Genomic DNA, 11,311 nt, shown 5'->3' on the forward strand with positions numbered 1-11,311 from the left:
CCGACGGGACAGGAAGCCGCCGGCGGGACTGACCCATTCCTCCACCCCCACTCCCCAGGAGCTGGTGCTGGAACCAGCACAGAGACGGGCACGCCTGGAAGGGCTGCGTTACGCGGCGGCACTGAAGCAGCAGGCAGCGCAGCACTCCACGGCTCTGCTCCACTGGGGGGCGCTGTGGCGTCAGCTCTCCAGCCCCTGTGGGGCCTGGGCCCTTAGGTGGGCGGGGCTCGGGTGGAGGCCGGGAGGGGCGGGGCGGGGCTCCGGGAGGGACCTGGACAGCGAGACTGCGTTTGGGGTGAGGCCTGGGAGGAATAGGGACTTCTACAGACTTCTGTGCCCACCCATGACCACCATCCGGGACGTATCTGCAGGGACCCACCGCTTCCCCGCTGGAAGTTGTCCAGTGCCGAGACATACTCGCGCATGCGTCTGAAGCTAGTGCCCAACCATCACTTCAACCCTCATTTGGAAGCTAGCGCCCTGCGGGACAACCTGGGTGAGAGAGGGTGTCCTGAACTGGATCTGCCCAACCTCAAAAGCCCTGCCCCGCCCAGCTCTTGCTGAGCACCCTTGGGCCTGTTGCAGGTGAGGCCCCCCTGACACCTACCGAGGAGGCCTCGCTACCTCTAGCGGTCACCAAGGAGGCCAAAGTCAGCACGCTGCCAGAGGAGCTTCCGGAAGACCAGCTCGGCGAAGATGAGCTGGCCGCGCTGGAGACCGCGTGAGTGGGGCTTGGAGAGAGCTGACCAGGAGTGGGGGCAGGGGTCTGTGCCAGGGCTAAACACCCTGAACGGGCTGTCCAAAATCAGGTGGGGGGTTGGGGAGAGCTGTCTAGCAGAATCGAGAGTGACTCTTTCGTAACTAGACACCCCCGGGCAGGACTGAGACACACAAACCAGACCAGCATGGGGGCCCCCAGAACAGGGGGAGCCAGGGATGGGAGTTGGTGTCATGGCCAGACATTTAGGGGCTCTGGTTTGGGGTGGGGACTGGGGTCAGTGGGCACTGGACCCCGGACAGTTCCTCCCTCTCCTCTGGGAAGCATGAGAGTATGTTCCTCATGACGTGACGGCACTTGGAGAGTCTGGTCCTTGGGCTTATTCGGAAGGAGGGGGGGTGGTCCTAGAGCCTTGAGCCTGAACCAGGTGCTGGCCCCCAGGATGCAGGCAGCAGAACTGGACGAGCAGCATGAGAAGCTGGTGCTGTCAGCGGAGTGCCAGCTGGTCACTGTGGTGGCTGTAATCCCAGGGCTGCTGGAGATCACCACGCAGCACGTGTACTTCTACGATGGCAGCGCAGAGCGTGTGGAAACTGAGGAGGGTGTGTCCTATTGGAGCTGGTTAGAAGGGCATCAGGGGATGGCTTGCCTCTGGCGGGGCAAGGGTGAGTGACTCCTGCCCCTGATGTCTGTCTGCACAGGCATCGGCCACGACTTCCGGCGCCCGCTCGCCCAGCTGCGTGAAGTCCACCTGCGGCGTTTCAACCTGCGCCGCTCAGCCCTTGAGCTCTTCTTCATCGATCAGGCCAACTACTTCCTCAACTTCCCGTGCAAGGTGGGCGGGACCACAGCCTCATCTCCTTGGCAGGCCCCCAGGCCCCAACCCTGCCTCATCCCACCCCACACCCAGGTACGGAACCAGGTGTACTCGTGGCTCCTGCGCCTGCGCCCCCCAGCCCAAGGCTACCTAAGCAGCCGCTCCCCCCAGGAGATGCTGCGTGCCTCTGGCCTCACCCAGGTGAGAGGCGTGAAGTGTGGGGGGCGGGCAAGGTCAGAGCCCTGCGGTTGGGAGGAGTGCCGGACAGCCCAGCTGGCTCACCTCTTGCCTGCCCCTGCCCCCCAGAAATGGGTACAGCGTGAGATATCCAACTTCGAATACTTGATGCAACTCAACACCATTGCAGGGCGGACCTACAACGACCTGTCTCAGTACCCTGTGGTGAGGGTCCACTCCCTACCCCTCTGGTCTGCCAGCCCTGGTTTGCCCCAGTGTAGGTGCTGTGGGGGCGGGGCGGGGGGGGGGGCCGCCTGACAGCTGGCTTCTGTTCCCTGCCCCTCCTCCCGACATACCCACACCCACTCTCCACCCTCCCCCGCTGGCCTCTCTTCTCCCTGAAGGGAATCCTGTTTATGGACTGTCTGTCCTGCTTCCCTGGGGTCCCTCTAAGTGGTGTGCCCCTACCTGGGGGCTCTGCCCATCTTCCTGAGGGTGAGGGTGGGGCAGGCTGGGCAGATAGGCCATCAGGACCCTCATGCAGCTCCTTCCCTGGGTGGGCGGCCAGTTCCCCTGGGTCCTGCAGGACTACGTGTCCACAACTTTGGACCTCAGCAACCCGGCCGTCTTCCGGGACCTGTCCAAGCCCATCGGTGTGGTGAACCCCAAGCATGCCCAGCTCGTGAGGGAGAAGTGAGCATGTGGGCAAGACCGGGCTTGGGGGCTGGGATGGGCCAGGGCAGGGCTTCTGCTGACTCTCCCGCTACCCTCGGCTGCAGGTACGAGAGCTTCGAGGACCCTGCGGGCACCATCGACAAGTTCCACTATGGCACCCACTATTCCAATGCGGCGGGCGTGATGCACTACCTCATCCGCGTGGAACCCTTCACCTCCCTGCACGTCCAGCTGCAGAGTGGCCGGTGCGACCCGGGGGGTGGCTGGCAGGTGGTAGGGGTGAGGGTGGCTTGCTGCAGAAGGGGGGAAGAGGCAGGTCCTCCAGGTATCCTGGGCCCTTCGGCTCCCTTCCTTTCCCCAGCTTCACGCTCGCCCTCCCTGTCCCCACCCTCCCCACCTCACTTTGGCCTGTGCCCCTCCCCCAGCTTTGACTGCTCCGACCGTCAGTTCCACTCAGTGGCGGCAGCCTGGCAGGCCCGCCTGGAGAGCCCCGCCGACGTGAAGGAGCTCATCCCAGAGTTCTTCTACTTCCCCGACTTCCTGGAGAACCAGAACGGTAAGAGCTGGTGCGGGGCCGGGAGGCCTGGGCACGGAGCACGCAGACTGGGGGTGGCCGGGGAGCAGGTGACCGTGAGACAGCTGACCTCCCTGCCAGGCTTCGACCTGGGCTGCCTCCAGCTGACCAACGAGAAGGTGGGCGATGTGGTGCTGCCGCCATGGGCCAGCTCTCCTGAGGACTTCATCCAGCAGCACCGCCAGGCTCTGGTGAGGAGAGGAACACAGGCGGACAGCCAGGGTTGAGGGTCAGGGGTGGGGGTGGGGGTCAGCCGTCCCTGGACTGACTGGCCCCATCCCCGCCCCCAGGAGTCGGAGTATGTGTCTGCCCACCTGCACGAGTGGATTGACCTCATCTTTGGCTACAAGCAGCGGGGACCGGCCGCGGAGGAGGCCCTCAATGTCTTCTATTACTGCACCTATGAGGGTGGGCATGCGCTGGACTCAAGTGGGGGCTGGGGCACAGGAGAGGAGGGCTGAGGGCAGAGGGCAGAGAAGGAGCCCTGACTGCTCTGCCTACCTGCCCAGGGGCTGTGGACCTGGACCACGTGGCGGATGAGCGGGAACGGAAAGCTCTGGAGGGCATTATCAGTAATTTTGGGCAGACTCCCTGTCAGCTGCTAAAGGTAAGGCCAGCTTGGAGATTAATGGTCAGATATGGGGTGCCTGGGTGGCTCAGTCAGTTAAGCGTCCGACTTCGGCTCTCATGGTTCATGAGTTCGAGTCCCATGTCTGGCTCTGCACTGGCAGTGCGGAACCAGCCTGGAATTCTCTCTCTCTCTCTGCCCCTCTCTCACTTGAACACGCGCACACAATGTTTCTCTCATTCTCTCTCTCAAACTAAATAAATAAACTTAAAAAAAAAAAAAAGAGAGGCGCCTGGGTGGCTTAGTCGGTTAAGCATCCGAGTTCAGCTCAGGTCGTGATCTCATGGTTCATGAGTTCAAGTCTCACGTCAGGCTCTGTGCTTAAGGCTTGGAGCCTGGAGCCTGTTCAGGCTGTTCTGTGTCTCCCTCTCTCTCTGCCCCTCCCCTGCTCATGCTCTGTCTCTCTCAAAAATAAATAAACATTACAAAAAAAAAAAAAGATAATGGTCAAGGATGCTCATGCCATGGTACTGACCGGCCACTTGTCCACAGGAGCCACATCCAGCTCGGCTATCAGCCGAGGAAGCAGCCCAACGCCTTGCACGTCTGGACACTAACTCACCTAGCATATTCCAGCACCTGGACCAGCTCAAGGCCTTCTTTGCGGAGGTGAGGGGAGGCAGGGCTTCATCTTCCTACTCTGTGAAATGGGTTTAACTCCACTGTCCTTACAAACTTCTTGGGGCAGATGGAAAACCTAAATCAAGACCACTGGTGTTAGACACCTTTGGAAAAGAGGTAACAGGAAAGGAATGTGGGAGTGGGAGTGGGGCACCTTCTTTGCCAAGGCCTGGACAAGGTGTTGACTCGCCTAACCGTCTCTGAAAACCTTAGGGAAACCAGAAGTAAGGGTCTTGGCCTTGGATGTTTCTTACCTCACCTTCATGCTTACATCAGAATGCCTCCCGACTCGACGTTTTTAGTTTATCCTCTCCTGCTGCCAGCAGGCTTGGGAATATGAAGTAACAGTAACAGGATTGGAGGACCAAGGTTGAAACCAAGCTTGAGATTCTGAAGGACCATCCTTGTCCGTCCCTGCATCTCACTTACTTTCTGAGATGCCCTCCTGAAAGCCCACTGATCTCTCTTGACTGTTTCTCAGAGGGACCTCTGCCTCTATGATGCCTAGTCTGTGGCCACTGGGGGTTGAGAGGAGAGGAAAGAATGGCAGCCCAGGCTGTAGGTACGGGAGTGGGGCACCCGGCTGACCACGTAAGCATAGCTAGCCTGGTACTCTTACTCTGTAGGTCATCAGTGATGGCGTGCCCCTGGTACTGGCCCTGGTTCCTCACCGGCAGTCCCACTCCTTCATCATCCAGGGCTCCTCAGACCTGTTGGTAAGTGCACCAGACAGAGCCCATCTTAGCTGCACCCCTCACTGACTCCGCCCCACACCCACCTCTGCCCCCTCTTGCCCACAGGTGACCGTGAGTGCCAGTGGGCTGCTGGGCACCCACAGCTGGTTGCCCTACGACCGTAACATAAACAACTACTTCAGCTTCAGCAAAGACCCCACCATAGGCAACCCCAAGTAGGACAAAGGGATGTGGGCAGGGGTGGGCTCTAAATACCCTGTCCCCTGACTCGTCTTCCCACCCAGCCAGAGCGTGGGCCGGTGGCGGGGTCTGGCCTACGTCTCTGAGGGCCTGGGTCTTCTTGGCCTGGCCTCACCTGTCATCCCCCTCACTGGGTCAGGATGCAGCGACTGCTGAGTGGCCCGTGGGTGCCAGGCAGTGGTGTGAGTGGGCAAGCCCTGGCAGTGACCCCCGACGGAAAGCTGCTGTTCAGTGGTGGCCACTGGGATGGCAGTCTGCGAGTGACCTCACTATCCCGGGGCAAGCTGTTGAAGCAACTCAACCGCCACCTTGGTATGGGCAGCCTTGGAGGTGGGGTGGTGCGGGTGGGGGTAGCTGGCCAGGGGGTGTGTGACTACTCTATTCCATTTGTACCCTCCCCTCCCCATGCAGATGTAGTGACCTGCCTTGCATTGGACACCTGCGGCATCTACCTCATCTCAGGCTCCCGGGACACCACGTGCATGGTGTGGCGGCTCCTGCAGGAGGTATGCTGGGTGGGCAGCCCCGTGGGGCCCCCGTAAGTCCAGACCTGCCCTTCTCTCTGCTACCGTGAGCAAGGCTGGGACTCCACGACCCTCCAGCTCTCTGGCTTTGGACGAGACCATCACTTTCCTGAGCCTTAGCCTTCTCACTCAGGGGCCAGGGTAGTGAGATGTCCCCAGTTCTGAGCCAGCCCTGGCTCCCTACAGGGCGGTCTCTCGGTGGGACTGGCATCAAAGCCCGTGCAGGTCCTCTACGGGCATGAGGCTGCAGTGAGCTGTGTGGCCATCAGCACTGAACTCGACATGGCTGTGTCTGGATCTGAGGTGTGTGTGCGCCTGTGCCCAGGGGAGGCCAAGTTTGCTAGGCAATGCCCCTGGAGATTAGAGACCCCTGCCCAGCACCCTAAGCTGCCTTCCTGCAGGATGGAACTGTGATCATCCACACTGTACGCCGTGGCCAATTTGTGGCAGCACTACAGCCCCCAGGGGCCACGTTACCCGGACCTGTGTCCCACCTGGTGCTGGGGTCAGAGGGCCAGATTGTGGTACAGAGCTCGGCGTGGGAACGTGTCGGGGCTCAGGTATGGAAAAGGGGTGCTCAGACAAGAAAGGGGTAGTTGGTGTTCTGTCCTTGCTGACACCTCTTGCTTTTTCCAGGTCACCTACTCCTTGCACCTGTACTCAGTGAATGGGAAGTTGCGGGTTTCGCTGCCCCTGGTAGAGCAGCCCACAGCCCTGGCAGTGACAGAGGACTTTGTTCTGCTGGGCACAGCACAGTGTGCCCTGCACATCCTCCACCTGAACAAGTGAGTGCCACTGTTTATGAGTTCACGGGTCCTCAGGGTGGTAGTCACTGTAACAAAGACACTAAGAGGTGCTATCCCCCAGCCCACCCCCACCCCTCTCTGGTGTGCACCCACAGCCCCTTACCTGTCTGTGGGCACATTCTTCATGGCTGTCTCCTGTCCCACAGTGGGCAGAGAAGGTACCTGGGAGAATGAAGAGACACAAAGCTAACTTGCACTTGAGAGCATATCCCTCCCTCCCTGCAGACTGCTCCCAGCTGCGCCTCCTCTACCCATGAAGGTGCCCATCCGAAGTGTGGCTGTGACCAAGGAGCGCAGCCATGTGCTCGTGGGCCTGGAGGACGGCAAGCTTATCGTGGTGGGCGCGGGGCAGCCCTCTGAGGTGAGGATAAGGGCAGGGCGGGCCTCGATCGGGGTGGGGGGCCGAGAGTCCTGGCTCACTTCTCCCCGATCCTACTTCCCCCAGGCGCGCAGCAGCCAGTTCGCGCGGAAGCTGTGGCGGTCCTCCAGGCGCATCTCCCAGGTGTCCTCAGGGGAGACAGAGTACAACCCTGGAGACGCGCGCTGACAGCCGTCACGCAGGCTCCTCCCCCGGCGGGCCCCGCCCTTGGAGGCCCCGCCCAGAAATCGGCGGGAACCCGGAGGAGGAGGAGACCAAGAGGCCGCGGCCGGGGGTCGGCCCGGCTCCGGGGGTGGGCGGGACCCCACCCCCGCCCAGCTCAGGGATTGGTGGGCGATTCACTCCAGGAAGTCCCGCCCCTCGCCGGCAGAGGGGCCGTCCGGAGCCTGGCACTGGCCTCAGCGGCAACACAGCACTTTTTTGCACAGTGTGGGGCGGGAGCCCAGGCTCCCCAGCCCCGCGTCCCGGCAGAGCACGGGGACCGGACTGTGGCCTTAATCTCTAAAGGCGGCCCCTCGCTCTCCCGGTCTCGGCAATAAACCTGGCCTGGTTTTGTAGCTGCTTCGCCTCCGAGTATGCATGCGCGCGGCGTCTCCGCCTGCCTAGGCCACCGTCCGGGCTTCGTGTCCCCCTGGCCCGTAAGCCCACCAGGGCGACTCGTTCCCTCCGCGTGGCCTCCGTTTCTCCAGCCGCGCCGTTCCGGTCCCTGTGGGCCTCAGCCACCGTTTCTCCCCTGCGGATGGCTCCCAGCTCTCAGCGCGCTCCCGCAACACCTCCGCACGTGTGCGCCTCCCTGCGCGGGGCGGGGCTAAGGGAGGCCACGCCCCCGCGCGCCCCCGCGCTCGGGCCTAGGCGGCTCCTCCGCGGGACCGCCCGCCTCGCGCCGGAGCTGGCCTCCCCAGGGTTTCCACGCAGCCGTCCTGGCTAGCCCATGGTAGCCTGGCAGCGCGGAGCTCCGAGCCCCGCCAGCCCGAGTGGATCCCGGGAGCCTCCGAGGGACGGCCGCTCCAGGTCAGGAGAGGGGTGGGGACAGAGCCCCGGTCTCCCTGGACCGGTAGAACCGAGGGCTGCTTTTCTGTTCCCCCACCTCGAGGCCCGTGATCCTGCGGATGTCGCCTGTCGTGCCGGCGTCCGTGTGTTCATGTGCGGGCGTATTTTGTGGTCTGGAGATGCGCGCGCGCGCGCGCGTGTGTGTGTGTGTGTGTGTGTGTGTGTGGAGGTGGGAACTGGGGAGAAGAAGCTCCAGCCCCGCAGCAGCGCGGCGGGGGGGGGGGGGGGGGGGTCGGGCAGACACGGGCCTGGCTGTGGCTAGGCGCTCTAGTCACGGGCCCACCTGCCAACCAGGATCCGGGAAGGGCCCCTTATATGGTAAGCGACCCAGTTGTACAAGCCCCACATGTGGCAAGGCCACCGCCGTCTCTATCCCAGACCCACTTGCACACTGGGTGGGGAAGTGAGTTTGGAGACAAGGCCGGATGTGGTGGTGGATGTCGGGGAGTTAGAGGGCCTTCCCCCAGGTTTCTTGTCCATGCCTTCCGGGTAACATCCCTCCTCAGCCCAGAGGAGGCTTCTCTTACCCAGACCTTAGGAAGCGGGTCCCAGCAGGATCAGCCCCGTGGTCTACATGGGTCCTGGGACTGAGTAGTCCTGGCCTTGAGGTTTCTAGCCTCAAAGGCCTCTCAATTCCCAGATGAGCAAGGACAAGGGGGCCTCTGAGCCCACATACTCTGCCCTTGCTGAACCCACCAAGGAACCTTCCTGTCCAGTTTCTGAGCAGGAAGTGAGGGCTAAATACCGATCCTGGAGAAGTGGGGCCACAGTCGCTCCAGGGAGCCCTGTTTTAGAGACTTAGGGTGTGGGGTTCCCAGGCTCATGCTGAGAAGTCTGGGGGAGAATTCCCACTAAGCAGGCCTCTGGTCTGGCTCTGGCTGAGGTGGGGATGGGAGTTGCTCGTCCTCCAGTACCATCCCTGGACTCAGACCAGGGGGGTTGCTAAGGTCTTTGAGATAGGGAAGTTTCCAGCCTGCTCTCCTCCATCCTGAGCTGCCGGCTCCTCTAGCTTTGGCCAGTGGGGGCTTAGCTCTGTCAACACCACCCCCATCTGACACCGGCGGAAACTGGTCCAGGTTGGTGAGTGGGGAAGTGGAGGGGGCGGTGGTAACCAGCCCTGGGGTGAATCAGGATGCAGTGAGCCAAGAGAGGGGGACAGAGTCTACCAGGGGACTCCTGACATCAGGCCTGAGGAATTTCTCCCGTCTCGCTACACATAGCCCCTTTTGGACTCCGAGAAGTGTCCCAGCTCCTTTGCCTGAGTGTTGGAATGACACTCCAACATCTTCTCCAAGAGATGCAGTCCACGGGAGCACTGCTAGCCAGCAGAGCCATGCTTCACAACTCCAGCCACAGGGAAGGTAAGCTCTACGTGGGTAGGTAACTGTCAATCGAAGTTTGGGGGCACTGGGTAGGTGGGTAGGTCACACACAAGTCCAGTTACAAGTTCTGGAGTCCCTGTACCTTGTGCCTTGCCTGCACCGGATTGTGGAAATAACTGGCCTCCAGGCAGAAATGAGCAGCAGTATTTACTTGCCTTCCAGCTCAGCTTTATTTTGTACAAATCTACAAGGTCTCGTGTGCAGAAAAGCCCCCGTCGGGACCACCATGAATCCATTTGCTCTCCCGGACTTGGTGGGAGAGACAGGACACACAGTCTAATGCCCCAGTAGACAGAGGAAGTAGAACAGGAGCCAGGAAAGGGAGAGACTGGAAGAGATCAAGGAAGTCTTCCCCAAGTAGGCGGTACCTGCCAGTGTGTCAGATGGAGAGGGTACAACCACAAGAGCAGACGTCTGGAAACCTGGGAGAAGGGTACACCTGGGAAGGGCTAGGTGTCCAAGAGTGGCGAGCAGAGGGGAGGCTGCGAGAGATGGCCAACCACCTCCTGATGCCATGCTGAGTTTTTGACTCTACGTAGTAGGGACTGTTGTTTCAAACCTTTTGGGCAGCAAAGTCTAAGTGAGGCTACCCAGGGATCCTAGCCTTGATTCCTTGCCCTTGATCCTGTTTGTCCTTTCCTCTACAGATAAGACCTGGAGGGTACAGGGCAGGGACAGGGAAGAGGTATGGGGAGGGGGAGCCCTGGCCCCCAATACCTCCTCCCCATTCCCTCCTGAGCCTCCAGGGGCCTCAGGCAGCATTATCCCTGTCTACTGTGCCCTCCTGGCCACTGTGGTCCTCGGTCTGCTCGCCTACGTGGCCTTCAAGTGGTAAGTAGTCTGGGCACTGCCCTGTGGCACACCCTCCCCAGCTGGACTCCCAGCTAGCTCCCTCTGTCTCAGTGAAGGCTGGAACAGGTTGGCGGGTCCCCCCTGCTCCCCACAGCTGGCGCTCCCATAAACAAAGACAGCAGTTGGCCAAAGCTCGGACTGCAGAGCTGGGGACCTTCGACAGGGACCAGAGGCACGGAGACAGCATTGTTTTCCTGGACAATCCTAGCGGTCAGGAGCCCTGCGCCCCCAGTCAGGGTGAGCCCCCTTTCCCAATCTACAGACTTTCACACCTGGCTGTGCCGTAGCACCCGGCCCACCTGACCCTGTTGTGCCCCTCACGTCTCCCACCCTAGGGCCACATCCTGAGCTTGGCTGCCGCCTCTACCTTCACCTCCCTCAGCAGCAGCAGGAGGAAGTGGAGCGGCTCCTGGAAGTCTCAGACGAACCTGACAAGGGCTGGCAGGGTCTGGCGGGCCGCCTGGGCTACCAGACTGATGCTGTGGAGGTCATGGCCCAGGACCAGGTGCCAGCCTACACCCTGCTGAGGGACTGGGCTGTCAAAGAAGGCAGCGGTGCCACTCTCGGGGTGCTAGAGGACGCCCTGGCTGCCATGGGCCGCGAAGACGTGGTCCGGGTTCTGCGCCCCCCAGCTGAGGGCTGCTCTGTGGTGTGAGCGGTGCCGGCACAGCCCGGCCGCTCAGGGAATCTGCTTCGGTGCTTTTCCTTTCTTGGGCTTCCTGGCACTGGTGGCCTCAGCCTGCCTTGCTCTGGGGGAACAGAGAAGATCCGGCCACCACTCAGCTCCCCTTGTCCGGCCTTCCTCCAGGACGGGGACCAGGATGTGGGGGGGTCAGCAGTGAGGGGTGGTCCTGCCCTCCTCCCTGCCCCACCTCCCCTCACTCAGCCTCAACTGGTTTTTCTATTTTTGTATCTCGTATTAAAGGCAACTTTGGACTACTGTGCCGCCTCTGACTCCTTGGGCCTGAGAGACGGTTGGGTTGCTAGGAGGCAGAGGCCCAGAAAGAGAAGAGGGTCCGCGGGAGGTGGGAGGAGCACGTGAGGTGGCAGGCAGCATGCTCCTGTAGAAGATGCGAGTACTCTGGAGGCACAGGCTGGAGTTCACATCTGCACCTTGCCATTCGCTGGCTGTGCGTGTCAGGGAGCGATTTTTACCTTTCTGAACTTGAGCTT

General features: G+C 61.4%; 2 protein-coding genes across 8 annotated transcripts in view; both read left to right on the top strand.

Annotated features, from left to right (window-relative positions):
• Positions 1 to 7,411, top strand: part of NBEAL2 (neurobeachin like 2) — a 29,576-nt gene extending 22,165 nt beyond the window's left edge. For 4 of the 5 annotated variants that reach the window (XM_030306236.1, XM_030306257.1, XM_030306241.1 and 1 more), the window contains 22 exons: positions 59 to 216; positions 372 to 496; positions 586 to 721; positions 1,160 to 1,320; positions 1,420 to 1,736; positions 1,842 to 1,937; positions 2,281 to 2,405; positions 2,492 to 2,632; positions 2,813 to 2,943; positions 3,043 to 3,152; positions 3,252 to 3,369; positions 3,471 to 3,568; positions 4,082 to 4,198; positions 4,837 to 4,926; positions 5,011 to 5,120; positions 5,285 to 5,457; positions 5,557 to 5,651; positions 5,856 to 5,972; positions 6,071 to 6,229; positions 6,306 to 6,454; positions 6,701 to 6,836; positions 6,921 to 7,411. In XM_030306236.1, coding sequence (XP_030162096.1) covers positions 59 to 216; positions 372 to 496; positions 586 to 721; positions 1,160 to 1,320; positions 1,420 to 1,736; positions 1,842 to 1,937; positions 2,281 to 2,405; positions 2,492 to 2,632; positions 2,813 to 2,943; positions 3,043 to 3,152; positions 3,252 to 3,369; positions 3,471 to 3,568; positions 4,082 to 4,198; positions 4,837 to 4,926; positions 5,011 to 5,120; positions 5,285 to 5,457; positions 5,557 to 5,651; positions 5,856 to 5,972; positions 6,071 to 6,229; positions 6,306 to 6,454; positions 6,701 to 6,836; positions 6,921 to 7,022 — 2,964 coding nt within the window. In that variant the 3' untranslated portion in view covers positions 7,023 to 7,411. The remainder of the gene's footprint in view (positions 1 to 58; positions 217 to 371; positions 497 to 585; positions 722 to 1,159; positions 1,321 to 1,419; positions 1,737 to 1,841; positions 1,938 to 2,280; positions 2,406 to 2,491; positions 2,633 to 2,812; positions 2,944 to 3,042; positions 3,153 to 3,251; positions 3,370 to 3,470; positions 3,569 to 4,081; positions 4,199 to 4,836; positions 4,927 to 5,010; positions 5,121 to 5,284; positions 5,458 to 5,556; positions 5,652 to 5,855; positions 5,973 to 6,070; positions 6,230 to 6,305; positions 6,455 to 6,700; positions 6,837 to 6,920) is intronic. The other variant, XM_030306248.1, reaches the window with a different exon arrangement.
• Positions 7,412 to 7,501: 90 nt separating this feature from the next.
• Positions 7,502 to 11,079, top strand: LOC115507784 (death domain-containing membrane protein NRADD-like). Of its 3 annotated transcripts, none has more exons than XM_030306280.1 (5): positions 7,502 to 8,980; positions 9,125 to 9,265; positions 9,934 to 10,117; positions 10,233 to 10,375; positions 10,474 to 11,079. In XM_030306280.1, the coding sequence occupies exons 2-5, from the start codon at positions 9,175 to 9,177 to the stop codon at positions 10,791 to 10,793; spliced, it is 738 nt and encodes a 245-aa protein (XP_030162140.1). In that variant the 5' UTR covers positions 7,502 to 8,980; positions 9,125 to 9,174; the 3' UTR covers positions 10,794 to 11,079. The 3 variants fall into 3 exon arrangements, with proteins under 3 accessions (XP_030162140.1, XP_030162148.1, XP_030162132.1); XM_030306288.1 differs by having other exon boundaries at positions 7,502 to 7,865; XM_030306272.1 differs by having other exon boundaries at positions 7,502 to 9,265.
• Positions 11,080 to 11,311: the final 232 nt, after the last annotated feature.

The sequence above is a fragment of the Lynx canadensis genome, chromosome A2 (assembly GCF_007474595.2).
Source record: "Lynx canadensis isolate LIC74 chromosome A2, mLynCan4.pri.v2, whole genome shotgun sequence".
Lineage (NCBI taxonomy): Eukaryota > Metazoa > Chordata > Mammalia > Carnivora > Felidae > Lynx > Lynx canadensis.

Bases quoted from the DNA above. Each gene is read 5' to 3' on its own strand.
- LOC115507784 (XM_030306272.1), top strand. From the start codon at position 9,175: ATGACACTCCAACATCTTCTCCAAGAGATGCAGTCCACGGGAGCACTG. The intron at 9,266-9,933 runs GTAAGCTCTACG...TTTCCTCTACAG, and splicing joins CAACTCCAGCCACAGGGAAG to ATAAGACCTGGAGGGTACAG. The intron at 10,118-10,232 runs GTAAGTAGTCTG...TGCTCCCCACAG, and splicing joins GCCTACGTGGCCTTCAAGTG to CTGGCGCTCCCATAAACAAA.